At 37.1% G+C, this 24,209-nt stretch overlaps 1 protein-coding gene across 2 annotated transcripts in view; it reads left to right on the top strand.

Annotated features, from left to right (window-relative positions):
- The window catches only part of GLRA2 (glycine receptor, alpha 2), a 131,706-nt gene that overhangs the window by 23,416 nt on the left and 84,081 nt on the right, over window positions 1-24,209 (top strand). The window contains exons 3-6 of one of the 2 annotated variants that reach the window (XM_010008562.1): window positions 1,261-1,328; window positions 8,476-8,699; window positions 22,887-22,969; window positions 23,426-23,563. In XM_010008562.1, the coding sequence (XP_010006864.1) occupies window positions 1,261-1,328; window positions 8,476-8,699; window positions 22,887-22,969; window positions 23,426-23,563 (513 nt within the window). Of the gene's footprint in view, window positions 1-1,096; window positions 1,165-1,260; window positions 1,329-8,475; window positions 8,700-22,886; window positions 22,970-23,425; window positions 23,564-24,209 lie in introns of both variants that reach the window. The other variant, XM_010008561.1, reaches the window with a different exon arrangement.

The raw sequence follows: 24,209 nt of genomic DNA, 5'->3' as shown, positions 1-24,209 counted from the left end.
TGGCTTGGTTTAGCTTGGGGTTGAAATTGAAAACACATTTACAACATAAGAAGGAAGTGTTCTTTAAAAAAGATAATTGTTGCAATAACTGAGTTGAACAATACACTTCATTGGAATTTAACAGCCTCAGAACACATTACTGTCATGGTGTTCCTTTTTCAAAAAAAGAAAGTTCTAATGTTTCCATCTTTTGTAAAGCATTTTCAGATCTAAATATGAAACCAAATCTATGTACATATATTCTTTGCACTGACATTATTTATTAATTTTTTTAAATAAGGAAAAACTTGCTATTAACAATGAGAAAAGAGAAAAGAAAATACTTGATACTCAATGCTTGTAACAACTTTTGGGTCACTGAAATTCATGTGCTTAACATTAATCCTTTTGCATTCAGTTGAGAACTCCTGCTTATTTCATCATGCCTGAAAAAGACTAGGACATTCATAGACAACTAATTAACTATCAAGTTCCTATTCATTCTGCTACAAGTCAGTGACTCCTGAATAGCAGGAAAGGAGGTGGGAGGGAAGAGATTACAAATGGCTGTTTAATGTGAATACAGAATATATATTGTGAAAATATTTGTTTATGGCAAGGCAGACAGCTTCAGATCAGGTGCACAAAGAGCTCCTAGTCTAAGTCAATATGAAAACTGGCCCTTGCTGGGAATTTCAGTGGCAGGGCTTTGCATACAGAGTGGAATAGATGTGGAGAGATAATATTTTAAGTGTGAGAAGGAAGGGAGAGAGGAGAGAAAGGAGGGAGAGAGGAGTCGCTGCAATGCTAAAGCATATTCTGTTCTGGTACTGTGGATAAAGAAACAGCTGTTACACTCATTCCCTCAACAACTCTTCTAATAAAACCTTAAATGGAAGGATGCAGCTCTGTGTATTTATATAGCAAGTTCCAGTGAGGATAGGTTAATTAAATTCGTGTTGATAATGTTTTTCTTTTGATCGATATTTACGTGATCTGTTTGGGAAAACTCACTTTCTGCTTGTTTTCAGCCACATCTGTACCAGATTGTACGGAGGCTGAGGGATCTGTACTTTCGTTTCAATGTATATTGCAACATTTTTATTGCATTCCACAGGTCCTCCAGTAAACGTTACTTGCAATATTTTTATCAACAGTTTTGGATCAGTCACAGAAACCACAATGGTAAGTGCTATGATGCCTTTGGCAAGAGAACAACAATAATTAATATATGTCATGAACACAACCTGTCAATTTTTCTATTTATTGTTCAACTTGCAGGTCCTCCTGTAAATGTTACCTGCAACATATTTATCAACAGCTTTGGTTCAATAGCAGAAACTACAATGGTGAGTGGGACTGGTCATTGAAGCCATCTTGTGAAGGAGTGGGATATGATATAGAATAGAGATGCTCAAGACATGGGGACATTTACTAAGTTATTTAGCTACTAAAAGCCTAGCTGCTGAGTTAAAAGAAAATAACTATAAACTAACTATATAAAGAGATGCATAAATAATTCACCTCAACTACCCAGTCTAAATGTACCTATGTAGTGTTTTCATCATAGTCTGTCGTGAATGTGATGACAGCAAATGCAGGCATATGCAAACCAGCTTCCTCAGGTTTTGTTAGCATGGAAGAAGCAGAGGAACGGCTGGAGCTCAGCTGTGGGGCTCCCTGCCAAGTGCTCCATATTTTGAGTGGGTCTTACAACACATGCTGAGTTATCTGCTGCTGCAGACTGTGCTGACAGAGCTACCAGAATGGCCTTGGTTAACTCAGCTAAATCTCTGCGAAGTGCAGCCACATCAGTAACTGAAGTGAATGCATAACTTGAGTCAAATGACTAAAATTTATATGTTTAAAGATACTTGGGTAATTTGAGAGTTAAATTGGTACTAGGAAATGGTACTAGGAAATTATGAGGTCCCAGCTGACTGAAACGTGCATTTTGACTGAATTCAAAGAATGCTATTAGGCAAAAAAAATAAGGCAAATCAGAAAATATCAGAGTTCTAATATATATATATAAATAATATAATAAATATAATATATTATAATATAATATGCATAATTTAGATAACATTTCTATTCATTTATATTTTATATATTTTATTTATATATTAGTTATGTAATTATTATAGAATTATATGATATATTATATTTTATATAGAGAGAGACTATAAATATATGTATAAATGGGTCAATGTTTCACTTAAAGGTAAGATTTTTCTTTTTAAAATTGACAAAATTTAGGATTAACTAAGTCAAGCTAAAAAACGGAAATGAAAACTTCAGTCATCTCTTTTCCATTTTAGTTTGGAAGTTTTGTGGATTTTTTCAATATTTGCTAAGAAAAAATGAAAAATAATTTTTCTGAGTCCATTTAAAAACATGCTGAGATTTTAATCTTTTTCAAACAATGAACAAAAAAGATCAGCTATTTATTCAAGTATACATAGATCTGGGTACTGGGAAGAGCCCAGGGAGAGATTTTTGATGGCTTTCTTATAATAATTTGATAAACCTATTATAATTATGAGGTGCTCATATACAAGAAGTCGGTTAAACCCATTCTAGAAAGGGTCTAGTGACAAATCCTAGCTTGACTTTGAACTCTTCAATTTACTGCTGCCACAAAGTAATCTGAAAATGGATGATCTCACCTTCACTGAAATTTTACAAGAGCTGTTGTCATTGCCTCAGGACACTATGGACAACTATGGACACTTTTGAAACAATTGCAGTGTAGTTTCACAACCCTGTTTTCTGGGGATTCCTACGCAGTGACCAGGTGTTTGTGTATGTGTTGAAATCACAGGCACTAAAGATGCTTGGCATGTTTTACGGCCGAGTTCTTGATAACTAAAAAAGAACTTGTTATTCCTGCCCACAAAAGGAGTTCAGGTATACCAAAGAACTATTTTTTAATAAAATGAGATAGATACTGCCTTGCAATCCTTGCGTTTTTAAGGAAGAGAAGATATTTAGCACAACCTAAATATTGTATTTAATATTCCAATACTTCTTTTAAATTTAATGTAGTTAATGCCATCATTTTAGAAAGTGGTGCCTAAGGAATGTTGGAATATAAATTTTCTACTCTGAAATATATTTAAAAAAAACAAAACACCCTGCTATTCAATGTTTTCTATGGATAAAGGACAGAACATTGCTAGGGCAGGTTGCTGTCTTTAACAGTGTGGGAAAGACTTTTCTATAAATGACAAGCTATAAAACACAGAGCTATAAAATAAACAGATAAGTTAAAGCTTTGGAGTATACAGCAGTAATATCTTTAAAACACCTTAAAAGAAAAGTTAAGTCAAGATAAAAATGACAGAAAAAAGCATATCTTGATGTAACAAAACTATCAACAGACTTTAATTTTCAGTGTTTTTGGAAACTTTGTTTTCCAGTGTTTAAAGAATACTGAGAAGGCATCTATGGATGTAACATTTCTTATCCTGCCATGTCTGTTGATCCTAGCATATAGAGGCATCAGCATAGTGTTAAGTACTTAAAAGTCTGCACGTCACTGGCTTTACAAGATGGCATTCAATGAAAATATTTGCACGACCTAATGCTGATTGCATTAATTAGACTCCTTCATTGCTTTGATTAAATCCCCTCATTGCATTTTGCCTTCTATCAAATATGTTAATGTGCACCTTTCCACTGTTCATTAACACATTCTGCTGAAAACAGCCAAAGATTCAAGTAGATGAAAACAAAGACTATTGGTTTTCTTATTTTGCTTTATTCATAATATCTACCAAAATGTGGAAAGATTTCTCTTAGATGCTGTTCAAAGGCTTGATACTGATTTTCTTAATACTGTCACTTCTTCAATGACTACTGTGACTAGTTTTAGGATGTTTTAAAACTGCTCTGAGAAGCAGACATCAATTACTGTTACATCTGCTTTGCCTTTCTGAAATGGATGTCATTATCTGGTAAAAATGTTGTCAGCCCTTGTGATAAATAATGAGTTTTGTTTGACTCCTAGGATCCATTTTTCCCTATAAGATGCTCTTGATGGTTTTGACATAAAACTAAAAGATTCATTAAAAGCCTGGATTGTAAATTCAACAGAGACATTCCTGTCTCCTGAGACAGGAATGCTTAGTGAAACCATGTTATATGTACTGAAGGGACAGAATGAGAATGTAACTTGGACAATCTACAGCAGCTCATTGGAAACCTGGGAGATGAAAACTTGTTTAGAGAAGCTTTCAGTAGGAGAAATGAATGTAGCAAACAGGATGACAGTCTCCCCCCTACTGAATTCAGTAAGCCAGGTTCTCAGTAACAGTAATAGGAGTAGCTTCTGTTTTCTGATTAGAATGGGCATCAGGATGAAATTCATCCCTGTGTGAAAAGCCAGCACAACTCTTTTGTCCAATATATTATTCTAAAAGCTAGCACCTTTCACTCATAACTAAAACAGGATTTTGTGCTGGTTCTTTCCAAATTAATTATTTCCATAGGGTCTTCATTAATTTTGCTCCCAAAGGTCCAGGGAAAAAATGTGTATGTATTAGTCTTTCTACACTATAATGCACATATGGGACAGTATCAATTTTTATTTTTTTTTTTTTGGTCCAAAATAAATTGCTTTCTTCAATATTAGAATGATATATATTGTACCAAAATAAATATAATAAATAAAAGGTCAGAGTCAAAATGGAATTGTAGGAAATTTTCTTCACTGATTCTCATGTCTTTCATTTAAGCCCTAACTTGCAAAGAAAGAGAAAAAGACATTCCTGAGTAACTTCACTGAATAAAGCAGTTATGCCAATAAGCTCTGTATCTATTTTTGGAAACATTCACACATCCAGCATTCAGCAGAAAATTTGCTGTACAGCATGGCTGCAGTTGAGTATCACAGATGAGTAATGTACATCAGGCTGGGCAGAGTCCCAAAGAATTCAGATGTTCAGTGTTGCTAATGACTAGGATTTTTTAGCCATCAGCTGTAGGAGAAGCTAAGAGCAGTTTGAGCATTGACGAGCTAATTGTTAATTACAGAAATGACTAACTGTGAGGACACTGTTACTGTCATTATGCCCTATAATCATTGACTGACACTATGCAGCAGGTTCTCTGTTGGGGTAAATGCCTCAAACTCCAATTGTGTTTTGAGTATTTATGTTACCACAAGAAAATTAACATTCCTTTTAAAATATTAGGAGCAATAAAGCTTAGCTGTGGTCAGCTGTATGATGTAAACTTCCCACTAGAAACTAATATACCTACAAACCATGTTTTTAGTTTCTGATTAGTTCACATGTGTAGTTTTAACTGCATGAGAGGCTCCCTTTGAAGCCTTTGGGGATGCCTTGCATGCTTAGGTACATAGGTAACCAAGTGCTTTTCTGATTTATGGCCTTGAAATGGGTCCTTAAACCACCACTTTTCAGTTAGCAATCATATTTAGGGTTTGGAGAAAGCAGTCTCTTTGGCAGGCCCCTCTTACACATGGAAGGTCAGCTAAATCTTCTCAGACATCTGAGTCAACAGCTGGGAGATCAGTGGTGTTGGAGGGGAAGGTGGAAGGAAGGCTAAAATCTAAGATAAGCAAGAGTTCTGCAGCAAAAAAATAGCACTGAAGATGGAGCAGGGCTCCCCAGCACTCCCTGTCCACAGCAGTGCCAGAGGACAAAGGGGCTTAGACCTTTGCTGAACCTCTGAGAAGTGAATCTGGTAGCCATGGATTTGTCTTAAGAACATTTCTCTCTAGATTCCTACAGCAAAACCCTAGAATATCTGTGGATGGAGACCTCCAATCTTCAGATAAATCTACTTAAACTAATCAGATTAATATTTGTTTAGTATTACCCTGATCTTATGGCTTGAGAACAGAGGAAAACTGTTTATCTGAGTCGCCCTGAGCTACCGCTGGCATCAGTGTTGCAGCTGAGATTGAATTTTCAGGTCCACACTACTCATTCAGAGAAGTGATGCTGTCAGAAAGAATTAGTGGAACAGGTGTACTAGTGGTGGTGTAGACATGCTTTACTACAGTCCACCCACTTCTATCCTCAGAAGCTTGCAAGATACACACTGTAGTCTGCTTCAGCTCCATGTCGCGATACTGTTCTCAGGAGAATTTTTCTTCAGAAAATATGTTAGCACAGTAAGAGCAAATTCAAAATTCTGCACATGATTAGGTCTGACTGTGTAAACATACATCCCTCTCAGCTGCTTATACGGCAAGCATAGGAGAAAAAACAACCTTATGATGTGCATGTTGTATTCTATTTCTATTTTTTACTTCTTATTCAAATATTTATACATATATATATATATGCAAAGCCTATCAGACATAAACCGGTGTTTCAGTGTTGTTTTACTTCTGACAACAAAGCTTGCAGAGAGAAAGCATTTCTAAGTGTATCAGTGTGATGTCTCTGATATATTTATGAAGGTATATATTGAAAAAGATAGTATAATCCTATTTTATTATTTATGGTTTTGGTATAATATATATCATCATGCAAGTTCTTCTATGACTAAGGATTTTTCAGACTGTGTTTTGTTATCTAAATAACCAGCAACTGAAGTTTATGAAGGCACATTTATTTGTAGATATGTTGAAATATTTTACCAATTTGACTGATTTATGATTTCGATGTTATGGGATGAAAAAATCCCTGTGCTTTCCACAGACTTCATTGTACGTCTCATTCCAAAGAAAAAATGAAGGCAATTGCAGAACTGATTGTAGCAATTTTATTCTGTCAGCAGTTGCTGATGACAACTCCAGCCATCTTTTCTGCAGAATAAAAATCAAGTGTTTTCCTGGCTTTATAACTAGAACTGTCCCATATTAACTTGCAAGACACTCAGTTTCTAAGACCAAGAAACAATCAAAAATATGCTTAGGGTTAGTGTATCCTCACCAGATCTGATGACATTTCATAAGCTGAGAACCACAAGTAGGTGTTTGATCTTCACCTGTATGAAGCAACACCATCATAGAAGTACACTGGCTGGTGAATTAAAGATACAGGCTTTTGTTAGTATCTTTAATAAATGAGCTATTATCAACACCTCTCTCAGGTCTTTCTTGCTCTCATTAGTAAACATTCCTGATTTGACTCACATCTACCCAACAGCAAAATGAAAATTCTAAAGAAAGTGAAAAAAAATAATGTTCCCAGTGAGATTGTAAAGCATAAACCCATAGGGTTCAAAAACTGCATCAGTTTAGATGTCAGAAATATTCTGTCAGGGCAGTGGCAACCCTCACCACTGATCTAATGAATGAAGGGTGGGGAATGCTGAAGCTTGGACAGGCTTGTTCACAAGAGTCTGCATATTGGGCAAGCTGCTTTCTGAAGTTCTAATCAGAGTGAGAATATTTAATTACATTTCAAGGATGATAATTTCTTTAGACCACGCTGTTCAGTGGCCTAACTAAATCCAGGTCAACTCGTACATTTTCCAAGTCAAAAGCACGGTGCTACCATTTTAAAGTACTGCTGCTACAATGAAGCAAATCCTAAATGTGAGAGGTTTGTACAGCTGCAAGAAATATTGTCTTGCATACTCCTCCATATACTATAATTGATATACTATTAAATATTTTCATTTTAGAAGAAGAGTAGATATGTTTCTTAAGTGCTCACAAGCAAGTTGAATGTAGTATCTTCAGGTAAATATGTTATAATAAGAGGGAAAGCTGGGAGAGATGAAGCTGTTTGCTGACTTTGGAAATTCAGGATAAGGGGAATAAGCATTAGAATCCTTCCATTCTTTCCAGAGAGTTTAGACCCTTGAAGGTCTTTTCACACTCTGCTTAATAGCCAGTTCTTGAAACAGCATTAATGTTGGTTCTGAATGAACCTCTGAATAATTGCTGCCTTTCCCAGCTATGACTGGCAGACCAGTGAGCAGAAGAATGCAATTAGAACAATTTTAATGGAATATGAAGAGGGAGAAGTGAACGAATGAACATAGGGAGAAAAGCATACAGTAGATAGAAAAAGGATACAAACAGCAAATAAGAAGTACTGATTTCATTTCATCTATACAAATCTGGCTTCATTTGAAATAGCAATGATTCATGAGTACATTAGAAATAATTGATTTACATATTGGGAGCAATTTATTTTAATTAGCAGTTTTATAGAATCTTTGTTGAAATTGGATGTATCTAGCTGCAATGCTTTTTGACTTTCTAAGTACCTCTGACAACCCATAGAATTTGAAAGAGAGCTATATTTAATATTTGAGATTGTAGTGAATATTTTTTCATCACTGAAGTAATTTTGATTTGGAAAATGTACCAGTTTGTGTTTGTTTGGTTCAACTCAATATTTAGATTGCTTTATTTTCAAATGGGAACTCTTAACGTGCAAAGGATAATGTAAATGTTTGTTGTCATGCTCGTACTCTAGTAAGTCTAACAGCATAAAGAAAGCTAAAGTGGGCTTTCTATTTTGGTAAGTGGCTTAGTAACCTTTTTACATGGCATTTCTGTAGGACTACAGAGTGAACATTTTTTTGAGACAGCAGTGGAATGATTCACGTCTGGCTTACAGCGAATATCCTGATGATTCTCTGGATTTGGATCCTTCTATGCTGGACTCTATTTGGAAGCCAGATTTATTCTTTGCCAATGAGAAGGGAGCAAATTTCCATGATGTCACGACAGACAACAAGTTGCTGAGGATTTCTAAAACTGGAAAAGTATTGTACAGTATCAGGTAAAAAAGCTGACTTCATTATTTTCTTCTCATCCCCTCCTTTCCCCTCACTCCCTGTTGTCCTGAATGTAACTAGTCTTACAGAACATAATGTATATTCATTCATTTATTTTTTATATTTAATTTTTGTTGTCCCATGTGTACAACTGAAATGAGACTTAATCACAGCAGAGAAGAAGGAAAATTTGTGTGTGTTTCTGTGCTAAGCTTTTACTTTTTGTAAAATAGTCTGTAAGTGGCACAGCAGTACTTCTTAGTCTTGTTGGAAACTTGAGGCTGCCTAAAAATTTTATGGTATGCCTCAATTATTCCCATTAGTGTTAGCTCAAGTCACTTCTCTCACAAAGAGAGGAAACCAACTCCTCAGTAGTTTGTGGGTTGCAATTTAAAAGCAGAGAGATTTGAAAGTATTTTAAATGACTGCTCAGCAACTGAAGTAAAAAAATGCTAGAAATGCAATAAACTAGACATGGAAGTCACTGGGTAACTTGATGTATCTATTCTCATTAAAAACAACTGGAATTACAGAAGGCATTTTTTTAATACTAAGTACATAGATGTGTGTGTCATGTGACTGGATTTGGGGTGAATTAATAAACACTGACAAAACATGAGTTGATATGACCTGATGAAATTTGACATATGCAGAGAATCAGAATGGCATTGCACAGGCATAAACAGCAGCAAATAATCTGCAGTAATTATTTGATATTCAGCTTATTGTGGAATGTTAATTGCTTGATGTAGGTAGTCAAAGATGCAAAACACGGCATTATTGCTTTTACAATTGTTTAAGAAAAAGGTAATTACTGTGTTTTATTTGTCCCTGGGAATGCTTCTCAGCTTTTTTGTGTCTCACATTATGGATAGTGAACATGATAGTGTTTGTTTAATGGGTTATTTAGTGAAATCACTCATGTGTAGGTCAGTTGTTTCTGTCTGGGCATTCTGTTTGCAGCCTGCATTTTCATTAAGGAATTATTATTGATCATGGTTCAGGACTGCTGTGTTCTTCAGCATGGCAAATAAATAATAATGTGGCACTCCCTCCATTTACTTAATTCTTGTGGAAATTCCTTGATAAGACCACAGTAATATTTTGATGGATCAAGGAGGGTGGAAAGTGCACGTTTATTGAGCAAGGTTTCAAATTGGCTTATCTGAACAGTTTGGGAAAAATAATAGGATACAAGGACAAAACTAGCACTAGCAGAGTGATAAACATGTTGTCACTTACAAATATTTCTTGTTTCACCCTGGGAAAAAAAATAATGCATCTATTTGTTTGAATGACATCAGACACCATCTTACTAGAGGCAACAGTACAACGGGGTGCTGTTCTGAATGCAGACAGATGATTTTCCTGACATTTGTCCAAGCGGGAACAGTAGTATTTTGAGCTGTGACATAATGTTCATAAAATTCCCACACCAAAATGCAAATTGATCTGAAGCAGAATAAGCAGTATTCCTATAGAATACTAAACAAAACTCATTGTTCCTCATTTGTACCACACAGCAGTAACAGAGGCCTGGTTCCCGGTGCCTTTAACATGACATGTAATTTATAGCATTTTACAGTGAATAAAAATTTCCAGAGTATGGAATCTTGAAGTCAGAAGTAATTAGAAAAACTTGTCCTTATTCTCTAGATACTGGGCTAAATGCATCTGTGTGTTGTTGTTCACTTTTAGTTGTCTTATGTGGAAACAAACAAGAATATTTCGTGATTGGTTTCAGTACATTGACAAGGTTATAATGCTGCCATTTTCACTACTGCACCAACAGCACTTTGCCTGACATCATTTAACATTTGCCATTTAGTGTGAGGTGAATGTTTAAAGCACTTACAAACATGTCTGAGAAGCAGAGGTTTTATTTTGCTGTATTTCCAAATTTAATAAAATCAAGGTCAGGGTAATCTCACATAAATGTGAACCATTCTGTGCATAAAATGAGTTTAGAACTACTCCCAGTAGTTAATGGGTAAGAAGCCAGGCATGTGTTCCATACAACAGGGGTATTCCTCTTTCTCATAAACTGCAGTGAAAAGATGGAAATATGCTACACAGGAGGCACAACTGCCTTATGTTATTAAATGTTCTCAGAGGCCAATCTTTCCCCTTCTGAAAGGAATTTGGAAGGTCACCATATTTTACTAAAACAAGACAGTTAGTGTAGGACATGGGTACTCAGATAAGTCACAGAAATGTCAGTGAGGGCCCAGCTCATGTGTTACCTCCACTGCAGTGCTTGACTCTGGGAATTATCTCACTCAATGCTAAGCCTGAGTCTCTTCATCCTTCTCTCAGTCAAGCATAAGCCATCCTGCATTTACCAGTGATGGCAAGCATAGATTTTTAACATAACTTACCTTATAATAATTAGTTACAATGCTCATGCTTGCACATTCCTAGATCTATAATTATTTCTCTGGAAGTTGTTATAGGTCAGATTTATTCATGGTTGATGTACCCACCTATGAATCATATAACTTTAAGAACCCTATTTTTGGATATTTGCTGCATGCTCAGATAACTACCTTGGTATTTATTTTGATCTCAGATGGCATACTATATATGTTATATAGAGCCTGAGGCTCTGTATATGGATAACAGGTCTAAACCTACAACTACTGCAGAAAGAACCTAAGATGGTCCTAGCCACCACTCAATACTGCAAATACATGTTATTGCTGCTAAAGACGTAACAACAGCTCCTAGATGTGCATGGATTTTGAGAAGTCAGCAGTTACAGCCAAGTTATATTCAGCAAACAACAAGGCTTTACCAAAGATCAGTTTCAGTTACACTCTTTGATCTGCAAAATAGTAAAATAGCTGTAACTTTCAATTTAAAGCCCTCTGCAGATAACAGTGAACAAGAAGGGGTTGTTCTAGCAGCATTCAATGAAATTATCTTAAGTTGAGTGCATTTTGTGTGCTGAATAAACAGTAAGAGTTAAAATCAGAACTCACATAATGTCACCCCTTAAATGCCTGTGACTCATCCACTCCTGACCCTTGAATGACCTCTGCATGGATTAGATTTTGCAGAGGACTATGCCCTTGGAAAGAGAGGCAGTACTGTGTGACGACACATACAATCCTGTTCCTGGCAGTCACATTCTGTCTGACACCTGGATTTTGCATTGTATACACTGCTGCACTGATTTCACGTTCTGCAGGCAAGGATCATATCTTCCCTGATACGTGGGATCCAGGAAAATATTAAATATTCTTACGTCAGACTTCTCACTCTCACTGAGCAACCCATTTGTGCTACCTGATTCCCACAAACTCATTTCAGGCTGTCAGCCAGCTCAGAATATTAGCATCTGCCAAAAAGCTTATTTTAGCAAAGTAATAGAAAGTGGAATGGTTTTATTTAAGGGTTGGGCTTTTTTTTCTGCATTAATTTCCTCCCTCGCTAATATTTTCAGTGCATCTCAACCATATGAGCTTGACATGATATAACTTAACTGTAATATTGTTCCGTGGCACTAATCCTACAATATATTAGTCAGAAAGCTAAAAGAGCTTTAACTTCTTGGTTTTTTACCTGCTGCTCCACAACACATTCCCAAACACCTTACAGGGTTATGGAGTTCTTTTCTGAAACTTAGTTCCAGTGCATTTAGCCAGGAAGACTTACAAGGCAGTCTACTTTATAACTTTAAAATATGCAAAGATTTTAGAAGGTGTTGCATAATTTGAAAAGAAAGCCACTTGGAATTCTAGGGAGGAGATTTGTACAAATTCACAAATTGTATTTCTCCCCCCATTTTCATGATTTCAGTTTAAAGAGCAGTGAACCTAGGAGGAACTTCCTCAGGTCTTTAAAAATATCTGGTTTTCTGTCTTTATTTATCTTACTTACTTAGTGCAACTTACTGCAGTTCTGTAGTCAATTAATTCTTTGTGGTTTCAACTCTTGTCCTAGATTTAATTGTTAAATGTGATTATGGATGAAGGCAGTCCTGTGCCATCAGGTCACCACAAAACAGAGACAATTCAAGCTCCTTTGTGCAGCTGTTCTGAGGGTGATTACTACCTCCTCCATTCAGCAACAACTAGATGACAGGATGAGCTGGCACATCCAAAACCCCTCAACTGCTATTTGCAATGCTATTGCCCACGCCAGCAGTGCTACTCAAGTTTCCAAAATCAGCTCCTCCTATTGCAGCCACAGTGCTGAGTGACAGAGCACTGAGTCGAATATGATTACATGACCCTCATGTAAACCATCAGAAGTAATCTATAGCAGTTTTATAATTCAGCTTGGAGTACAACTTTCCCAGTCTCCTCTGTACCTGTGTGCTTTGCTCTATGGGAAGGAAATAGGAAGCAGAATAAGTAAGGGTTGGTGCTGGGACTGGTGCTGTTTAACAGCTTTTTGTCAGCACCATGGACAGTGGAATTGAGTGCTCCCTCAGCAAGTTTGCGGGTGACAACAAACTCTGTGGTGAGGTCAACATACCGAAGGGCAGAGATGCCACCCACAGGGACCTTGACAGGCTTGAGAGGTGGGCCCATGCCAACCTCACAAAGTTTAACAAGGCCAAGTGCATGGTCCTGCTTCTGGTCCAGGGCAATCCCAAACACAACTACAGATTGGGTGGAGAATGGATTAAGAACAGCCCTGAGGAAAAGGACGTGGGACTGTTGGTTGATGAGAAGCTCCACATGAGCTGGCAACGTGCACTTGCAGCCCAGAAAGCCAGCCATGTCCTGGGCTGCATCAAAAGGACTGTGGCCAGCAGGTCAAGGAAGGTGATTCTCCCCCTCTACTCTGCTCTCATGAGACCCCACCTAGAGTACTGTGTTCAGTTCTGGAGCCCTCAACACTAGAAGAACATGGATTTGTTGGAGCAAGTCCAGAGGAGGGTCACAAAGATGGTGAGAGGGCTGGAGCACCTATCCTGTGAAGACAGGCTGAAAGAGTTGGGGCTGTTCACCCTGAAGAAGAGAAGACTCTGGGGAGATGTTATTGCAGTCTTCCAGTACCTGAAGGGGGCCTAGAGGAAAGCTGGGGAGGGACTTTTTACAAGGGTGTGTAGTGATAAGATGAGGGGTAATGGCTTAAAACTGGAAGAGGGGAGATAGAGATTAGAGATTTGGAAGAAATTCTTGATTGTGAGGGTGGTGAGACATTGCAGCAGTTTATCCAGGGAGGTTGTGGCTGCCCCCTCCCTGAAAGTATTCAAAGGCAGGTTGGATGGGGCTTCAAGCAACCTGGTCTAGTGGGAGGTGTCCCAGTGCATGTAGGGGGGTTGGAACTAGATGATCTTTAAGGTCTCTTCCAACCAAGCTCTTTATGTGATTTTACCATTCTATGAAATATGTAGGTAACACTAATGGTCCTTCTGCATAGACTATTCATAGGGAAAACAGTCCATTATCTTTCAGGTGTTAGGTTTTTAGTGTGGTTACTACAGAATATTTTGCCATGTTACAGTAATGTCAGGTGTGGGTTTTCTAAAGGGTACAGACCTTATCAGCTACATGACAATGAAGATTCATTTACACCTGAGGACATCATTATGCATCACTCATGCGTGGCATGGTATAGTCTAGGCTCACGGAGTGGTAGGAAATGTTCTGTGGGCATTCTGCATTTTTATTTGATTATTTCAATTTTATTTTACAATCTAATGTTAGGATTTAAGAGGATTTGGACTTTACTAGCAGCATTGTCTTTCCATGTGACAGATTAGCAGAGAGATGGAGCATAAAGAGTGTTATCTTTATTGACAGGGCTGTTTACCATGTAGGAACTCCCCTCTGTGACCTCACACAATCGTATTTATTACCTCAGCTCCTTCCAGAATAATACCAATATTGACAAGGTGGGGCTTTTCTCTTAGAAGTTAATCTCAGTTCAGGAACACTTTAATAAAAAATTACTAATTTCTGCCATTAGCAAAGCTGCAGTGTCTCATGCTCACTACCCTGACTTTCAAAAATCATAAACCTTCTTAATATATCTTAAAGTAACTTTTCCACATTAAATAAATTACTAAAAGAATCATTTGGTTTGACAGTTTTAATATATTATAGGCAAAAACCTTATAGACATTATATAAGGAGAACCACTAGACTTTATTAAACTGCAGTGTCGTTGGGACACAGTGACTTCCCAAATTGTGGTTGTATGCAATGTGAATGCAGTGAATTTAACAAATTTGTCTTTCCATGGGTATAATTATAATAATAACAATCGTTTCAGAGGTTAAAAAATGACAGGTTTTTGTGGGACAAGCAGCAGTTCTCATATAGCTGAACTCAATGTCCTTGGTCCCACTTTTCACTTGTCCCTTTTCTTTCCCTCTTGCTCTTCATTACTCCTTCCTTTCCTTCCATTCCCACTGTCCCTTCCTTTTGGAGTCTTTTAGTTAAATTGCCCGAGATCCTTCTCATCCTTTGGGATGGTTTCCTAATGCTGTCTCTACTGCTCCCTTCCATCACCCTTCTTCTCACTCCTTCCCAAAGTACAAATCCAGATTGAGGATCTAGCCCTGTGTTTCCAATACCCTTATTTTTCTGTTGTATCAGAAGTACTTGTTTTGCATAACAAATAATAAAAGCTGCTAAATAAATAATAAAGCCAAATGCTGGTATTTTGTTATTCAGCTAGCACAGCTATTATCAAAACTCTATTGATCATCCTGCTTAGGGCAAGAATAATTTACATTTTAATGACACAAAATTAGTTGCTTTTTCACTTCATAAAGCATTTAAAGCAAAGCAGGGATATGGATATTTTACCTGAACATGTACTTCCTCACTTCTTCCTCTAATGCTGTGCACGTCTCCAGCTGACACACAGAAGCACTAGGGGTGAGGTAAATACAAACACAACAGAAGAGCAAATTAGACTGAAGGACAACACTGCTAGGAGAGCAAATGGCTCTTCACTGGCCATAAGTAAGGTTAAAGTGGAAGTTACAAAGTTTCCAGCCACTTACACATTGAATTAATGGAACAATATTCCAACTAAAATAGGGGGTATGGGAAGGGGAAGGTGTTAGAAGCCACACTAGATATCATTAAATGAACCTTGATCGTTAGATTATGTGACTATGTGTGATAGCAGATCACCAGATTTGATGGCCCAAGATGCCCCCTACAGCATTACATTCCTGTGTCTAAAATAAAATGGAAACCTTTGTTTTAAGTAAAAAAAGTGGGAAATGCTACTGGAGAGCTTTTTGTACACATATAGCTGTTTTTTGTTGAAAGGATCAAAAAATATTGGCAGGTGGTTACTCCTAATCCAATGGGTTAGTTGCATAGCCAAGACACATGTCTGTGTAGCTGCTCTCATTGTGAGCATTGGCAATGCCTGTCCTCGATTGCTGGTGACCAATCACTCCATTTACCCATTGAACTTGCAATGGAACAGTAAAAGGTTAGGTGTAAAATGATGTAGGTTTTTTTTTTTTTCATTTTTAAATGAAACAAAAAAGCATGTTTTCCTGGAACATGCTTCCCAGGGGTTAAGGTCTTTTGCAAACTGAATTGAAATATATGGCTTAGAACAGAAATGTCATCATGCCAGGAGGAGAGCAACACCATACAGAACACATACTCCAAGAAAATTAAGATAGAAAATTACAGAGGAGAAAGGAGACATGAAAGACTGTTCTTTGTGGCAAGGCACCAGGTGGTTACAGAATTTAACTGTTACATGAAATCATACTTGAGTTTAATTTCATAGATTTGCTTGAGCAATAATTAGAAAATCATTTGCTGGCAGCTCATGTGCTGGCATTGTGCATCTACAGACAATGATTGCATTACAATGAGAAGTGGGATGCTGTAATGGGAAATCCACCACCCCGCTCCAAGCCACACAGCTCCTGTGTGTATTAAGCAGTACAGGAAGCAAAGCAAATGGCTGGAAGGAGCAAGAACAAGCTCCTAAACCACAGTATGTAAAACTCCAACCTACATCTCGCATTTTGCCATAGCTGAGAAGGCTCCACCTCTCATCTAAGCTTAACTTCAACCTGTTCCTCTCTGACAGAAATGAAGCTGCAGAACATGACAAATATTAGAGAGGAATTCTAGAACTCCTCAAAAATAAGGGAAAAAGCAGACAGGTTGACTGTTCCATTTAATGGGACAAAGCCTGCCCTCTGTGAAAATTACCAGAATTGACATTCAAAATGATGAGTCAGGTCCCTGAAAAAATAATGAGATGGACTACAAAATGAAAAGCTCTTTAAAAGAAGAATGTCACTGAGAATTTTTTTTTTTTTCCTTTTGATACATGAACAGTGTGTGTGCCCTTCTTTCAGGCACAGATCACCCAAGAGAGGGGGCTGGGAGGAATATAAGGAGATGTTAGATTCTCTTCCCTTTTTCAGTGTCACTAGTCTGACTGGCATTTGCTCCCATGTCATGCGATGCTATCATGGTTGCTGTGCAACTCCATCTCCCCCACCTGTTTAATGGGGAACTTTGTCTGCTTCTGCTTAGGTAATATTTAATGTTATTTCAGCAGCTATAAGGATCATGAATTTAATCTTCTGAAGAATAACGTATCACTAAGGGCATTTTTACCCTTATTGTCAGCTTGGAGCTTTCAGAAAAATACCAGAAATATTGTGATTTATGATAGCATATTAAGAATTATCAGTGCTGAAAAAAATTTGTCTACTAAACCAAACATTGTGGGCTTTACACAAGTATAAGTCTTGCATAAAAATGGCACATAGTCAATGTCAGCTGTGACCATGAATGTAGTACTTGTGTTCTGGTATTTGCAGCATAAAATCCTGGATTGTGAAGTCTGTCCCAACATTTGAGCTGCAGATGGATGTAGCTTCAAAGAATGAAGGGATAAGAATAGAATCAAAATGCTATTTTTTATACCATGCCCGTCCATGGTGAGGCATTCGTTGTTATTCATGCTTATGAGGAAATAGTAATGCTTTTTTTGGAGACAGAAAGGACTTGTGTCCTTATCTCCAAGACTATTTAAATTCTCAACAGTACTTTTGTTGGAATGCTTCTGTACTGAGACTGCCCCCGGGATTTCTCATTAGAAATAACCATGTGAGGAGACTGTTGTTCTGTAGCCCACTCACAAACCACTGCATTGCAGGACAATTAATGAAAATTATATTCCCATTGTCATCAAACACCTTATGTTTTGATCCATGGGCCCCTCCTTTTGTGGGATCAGTGTCCTCCTCCAGGGCCAGAGTTATCACTGAGATAAAAGGGAACACACAACACATCAGGCTAAGATGTGGTGTCTAGGGACAGAACAAGGAGCAATTGGTAAACAGGAGGTGTAAGCTACATAGGAGAAAATACTCCCTTATTCTGAGGGTAAAAGAGCACTGGAACAAGCTGCCCCAGGGAGATTGTGGAGTCTCCATTTCTGGAATTATTCAAAACCTGCCTGGACATGATCCTGTGTAGTCTGCTCTAGGGGATCCCATTCTAGCACGTGGGTTGGACTAAGTGACCTCCAGAGGTCCCTTCTAAGCTCTACCATTCTGTGATTCTGTGTGATAGCTGCTTGTAAAGAAGAGGGTAAGAATACAGTTTAATAGTTGCTTCATATTAGGCAATACATCATATCCCAGTTACAAATAGATGTTATCTTAAATGTATAAAAATGTTTTTGGATTATGTAATGTGTAAATCAAATTCCGTAAGAGTTTAATAGGATACTAGCAGTTTTTTACTTTACTTTTGTGCTGCAGATCTTTCACAAGCAGACTGCGTGTGTACCATGCTGAAGCACTTCTGTGATGTTGTGAGATTATCAAAATGGCATGATGGTGATGAACATCAGTATTCCAAACCCCTAAGAGAAATAATGACATTGGAGATCATTTTGAGAATAACCTGTTTGCAAACACTCTACTCCTCATTGATTTTTTTATTTTTTCTTTTTTCCTTTTATTTTTTCAAATATATGGACCTTACTCTGTGGATCTTACCCTTGACTAATGGTGCTTCTTTGGGGATTACGTGTCAAAGAGAGGACTGGCCTCAAGGATTAATACACTGAAGAGAGGTGGGGTTGGTATTTGTCAGGAACTGGGCAACAGGAAAGGGAAGGTGAAAGGGCACAAGGACGGACTAGGATGCAGAGGAAAGAGGCTGTGGTCTGGGTTCTGTAGGTGGCTCTGAGAGAGATGTAGGGTAACTGGGCTGGAATAAGAAGAGGAAGTATGCCCAGGGCAGGAGAAAGGACAGGACAAGGGCAGGAATGGGGGAAGGATGAATAGGAAGCATGATGTCTCAGCCCCACTGCTGAGCTCAAGACTTCATTGCACTGCATGTAAATACCTCTGAGCTCCCACGGCTGTGCATGTGTGTCACTCCCCACCTCTGTCTTTCCACTGGAGGACAATGGCTAGCTACAACAGCTACGTTTATGTGAATTTGTTGAGCTCTGCTGCTGCCCCCTCTGAGGGCAGGTCTGCTCCTATCTGGAGAAAACACCGATGCTGCAAAATAATGTGTTCAGGTTATGAGCATGAGGGTTTCTGATTAATAACACGTTGTCAGACTGTTGCTTTTTATCCTGTCAGAATGCCTTATTCTGGTTCCTGTGATAAAGGAGGCTACAGACTTCAGGACTTTTGCCTTCCTGCCTGTAAAAGTGGGAAATACAGATCTCTGAGTGATGCTGTAAAGGAGTTTCTGGTGTGACCAGAAACGAAAGATGTTGAGCTGGGATGGGAAGAGAGACATTCCCACAGCCCAAGTCTAAGTGATTTAGCTTAACATTCTGGTGAAACCAGGAGATCAGAAACAGGTGTTTGAATGAAATTTTGAGTGAAGAAATTCCAGTGCACTGCACTTTGAAGGCTTTTGAAGTATTAGCGTATGCTGCTCAGAAATACTTACCTAGTGTGTGAGGGAATCCACAGGAAGAGGGTTCAAAGTTTAAGACACGCAATGATAACCTGAAGTACTTAGATTACAGCCCTCCCTCTGTCACAATGTTACTTAGTATTATTACTGATTTATTTTTAAATCATTATTGTCACAATGCCAGCTGGTTGTTCATTCTTTTTTTTCAGGATCAGGTTCTACATTTTCAACTGTTCATACTCTATGTGCATTTTTCCAGGCTTTGGTTATTCCTTGACTGCTAGATAGGTGAGGAAGCGGGGAGGGAGAGAAGAGACAAACTACCTCTCTTCCAGGGTGGCTTGCTGACTCTGGAGTGCCCAACCTTAGAGCTCTCCCTGAGCCAGCTGTGCAACCCAAACTGGGCTAACAGGGCAAAGGGTGCTCAGGTAACTGAAGACAAAATCAAGTCCTTGGTCATCTTCTTTCAGCTTTACAAAGTGATTGTACAACTATCAGTGTTTTATGGTGTTACATCACCAAATCTCTCAAATGCCTTGGTGGTGAGGTGCCTTAAATTTTAAAATAATTGTTGTATAGTAGTTTCTTCAGTTTTATTAAGGATTAAAGTATTTATCAATGTAATTGACAGTTAAACTTGTATTTTGCATCAAATCTCCAAGGGCCCTTCTTGAATTTGCCAAGAAGGAGACATTAATTTTTCTGAAACATTTTCACTCAATGACACAGTTATTACAGGCAACATGGGAAACTGTATCTGCATAATAGTTTCTATTTCTAATAGTATTTCTTTATTAACATAAATATAAAGTAGTGATATGGCAACCAGGGTTTGGAAACACTTGCAGAATAATTTTTACTGAAAAAGAGTCAACTGCTATAAATTGACCCACTGCTATGGACTTCACTGGAGCTACTTCAGACTCCAGCAGCTGAACATAATCAACAAGTAGAGGTAAAGTTACAAGGGCACAATGTCTCAAGCTAGCCTCACCAATACAATGAAATGAAATTATTTTCCCTTTTTAGGGGTGGTCAGAAAATAATGTAGTCTTCCTACTGTCAGTTAAGAGAAAGAAGAGATGTCAACCTTTCTGTGAACCAACATATGGATCATTTTTTCAGGTCATGTCCAGAAAAAAAAATAAAAAATTATCTGTCTACTTAGCATCAGTGGAGATAGCCCTAGGAAGCTTGAAAGCTGCAACTGGATGTGCAGTTTCTCATTAGTCAGATAATAGACTAATAAAGGAGACCCCTATGCCAATGTATATAGTCAAAATCCCAGATCATTTGAGGGATTTGGAAAGTAGAAAGGGATGAAGTGGAGAGGAGGCATAGTCAGAGTGCAATCCACACAGTAAAATCTGAGGGGTGGATAGGCCATGCCTACTTTAATGAATACAAACAAATGACATACTTAGAAGGCTGCATTTATGTAAAGGTATGTTTAAAATGAACTTAAAAATTAAGCTATATTTAGAAGATGACTGAAAAGAGGGAAGACAGATTGATACATCAACATTTCAGAAAAAAAAAAAAAAAAGGCAGCGAATGTTTTTTTGAGATTAGCAATTTAAATAGCTCAATCTTTAATCCAGGAAATTACCTAGTAAAAATAAGAGTTAACATATTCAGGGCACTTTAAATATTTAAATAAGGGCAGATTTTCAATTACATTTATACATCTGCTAGATCTCTTTTTTTTTTCCTCTAGTTGACTAATTAATTTTTTTTTGTGCTTATGCTATTTGCTCCCAAAAGTTAATGGGAGCTTATTTACTATGGCAATGTTGAGAAGGCTACTGGGCGCTTTTCTTAATCTCAGTGGCCTTCATTGCCATAAACAACAGATCTCTAATATCCTGATTTGATCATCTTGCACACTGAAGCCTGTATGAAGAGGAAAATAATATGACTTTTTCTATGTAGCCCATGAGTAGGCAAAAGCAGAGATGTTGAACGTGATTTTTGATCAGGCTGAGACCATTTTGATCTTGGTTACCTAAATACAGTTTTCTTTTCATAGTAATTTGACAGCAGCACAGTAGGACTAGAAGGTCCAGTCAGACCATCCCCCAAAAATCACATGATGAAGAAAAGAGCTGGAATGAGTTGTATGTGGCAAGAAGCACAAAATCACCACTTCAGACAGAGCTTAGTGAAGTATTTCACCGTATAGATCACATTTGTCTGTGGGACAACATACTTTCTAGATCAGCATCTGGCCCTTGTGTTCACTGGTATAATTAAAAAAAATTATTCTCATTTCACTGCTTTAATGTTTCAGGCTTCAAATCAGACATTCTAGTTCTTGTCCTTGATGATAAATGAAAGCAGAGTTTTTTGTTTATTTTCTTCCTTTGTGTCAAAGTGCCTTTTGTGCTAAGGATAATCTGAAATAAAAAATGTACTCTTTTTGTATGACTCAACCCAAATCTTAACAACCTTTCTGTTTTTCAAAGCAGTTATATGTTTGTAATTATGTTATCCTGGAATCAGTGTTTCTTAAAAATTATTTCATCTCCTCACACAAACAAGAAAAGGAATAAACAGAGGAAAAGTCTTGAAATAGATTGCAATCAAATGTGGAAAAGACAACGGAACCAAAAAGAAATAAAAAAGAAGGAGGAAACATTAAGAATATACCTATCCAATGATGGCTGTGCTGTACCTGGGACAATAACAACTGAAAAATTACAAGAGAAATTTACTTTGTATGATAATGTTCCTTTAGGCTTACTTTCTTCTGTCTGTGCTTTTTATCTTTTAATGCTGTGAGAGTCTAGCTCTTAGTGTACAATGTATTTTTTTCTTTCTTTTAATGGCTAAGCAGTAAGAATGAAGGGTTGGAAATGGACCTCATACACAAGAGAAGCACTCTCTGTTGAAAAAAAAACACCAGTGATTATTGCTTTCTTCCTTTGCTTTTCCAAAACAAAGCCTAAAAATGTGTCCCATGATCAGTCATTTCAACTTTTACATTACTTGGGTTCAGTATTATGCATAAAACATTCACTGGTACATTAGTGGAGAGCATTTCTTGGTGTCTTGATGAGGTCTTTCCTGTCCCTGTTCTGCTCAGCCAATAAAACCAGCAAATGCCTGGCTTGCTTGCATGCTCTGTCTTCACAGCTCTTCTGTCTTTAAAAGCTCAGAGAAGAGAGAGTGTCCAGCTTCTGAGATGTTAATATTTGGCCTTGATCCTTCAAACTAAATGTGGAGATTTGGATAAAACGTGTAGATTTCTGTAGATTTCTAACAATAGCTCTTTTTTTTTTTTTTTCTTTTCCTTATTTTTTCCTTCTTTCTTTTTTTTCTTTTTTTTCCCCGCTCCAATTTTAGGCTTACTTTAACCTTATCCTGTCCCATGGACTTGAAGAATTTTCCTATGGATGTACAGACATGTACAATGCAGCTAGAGAGCTGTGAGTGTCCAATTGTTCTATCTAGTGAAGAACAAGATTTTACCGTAACATTTAGTGGTTAGATAGTATTGTTGTATTTTGTATGGTGAGACTCATCACCCTATTTTGTAAGGGAAAACCAAGGAGAAACAGTGCTTTAACTGTCCATTTAGGAAAATAAAGCAAAACCCAGGCATAGAAAAATGTCATTTCAGTTGTAAAAAGTATTTTGATGGTCCAGCAAAATTTTAGTGTCAAACTGGGGCAGTATTTCAGAACATTACTTGTTGCTTTTAATAGAGTGATAGTGCAGTAATAGTAACTAATGGCAATAGTGTTGTTAATTACACAGTTTAAATCTATAACTGAGATAACATGTATTGCATTAAAAGGCATGCTTCTCAGAAACTGAATTATTTGGTTTTGATGTTTCCCAGTCGCTTCCTATCTAACAAACTCTGATTTTTTTTATTGTAGTTGGGTACACTATGAACGATCTGATATTTGAGTGGTTGAGTGATGGACCTGTGCAAGTTGCAGAGGGTTTAACCTTGCCACAATTTATTTTAAAAGAAGATAAGGAACTTGGTTATTGCACAAAGCATTACAACACCGGTAAGCGCTATTCTTTTTTTTTTTCTATTAATTGATTTAATGATACCTATTGCCAGTTTATAAAGGGAAAAGATGAGCAAAATAATAATAATAAAAAATAAATGAAAATTTGATTCAGTCACGCTTCTTTTTAAATCTGAACACATGAAGTTTTCTCTCTTATTTTTGTTTGTTTGAAATATCTTGATTCAAAATTTACTTTAATTTTATTAATAATATTCTAATGTACATATTCTAATATTCTTAAAATCATTAAGGAACTTCGTGTCTTCAGAAACTAATTTAAAAATATAGTTTTTTCATTTCCTTAAAATGATTTAAAACTAAACTAAACTTAAAAAATATTGATATGGCACTTTTAAGGTACTGATTTTTCTGAACTTGATTAGTTTTTCCAAAATCTCAAAGCTCCAATAAGGAAAAAATACCAAATTTTCACCAGCTTTTATGTATGATCTAATTTATGAAATGCAGTACTTGATAAGACAATGCTTTCATTGCTGATCTGAATAGTATACAGATGTGAAATGCTGGAAAATTAAATGTTTGCTTAATATTGTAATCTTTTCCCTAAATTTGCTATCATGGAGTTTCAAGGGCTGTGTTTTCTATTTTTAGATTTACAGGGAAGAGAGAACTGTTAAAA

Source organism: Chaetura pelagica, unplaced genomic scaffold (assembly GCF_000747805.2).
Source record: "Chaetura pelagica isolate M959 unplaced genomic scaffold, ChaPel_1.0 scaffold722, whole genome shotgun sequence".
Lineage (NCBI taxonomy): Eukaryota > Metazoa > Chordata > Aves > Apodiformes > Apodidae > Chaetura > Chaetura pelagica.
The sequence above is the reverse complement of the archived record's forward strand: the minus strand, read 5'-3'. Positions and strand labels throughout refer to the sequence as shown.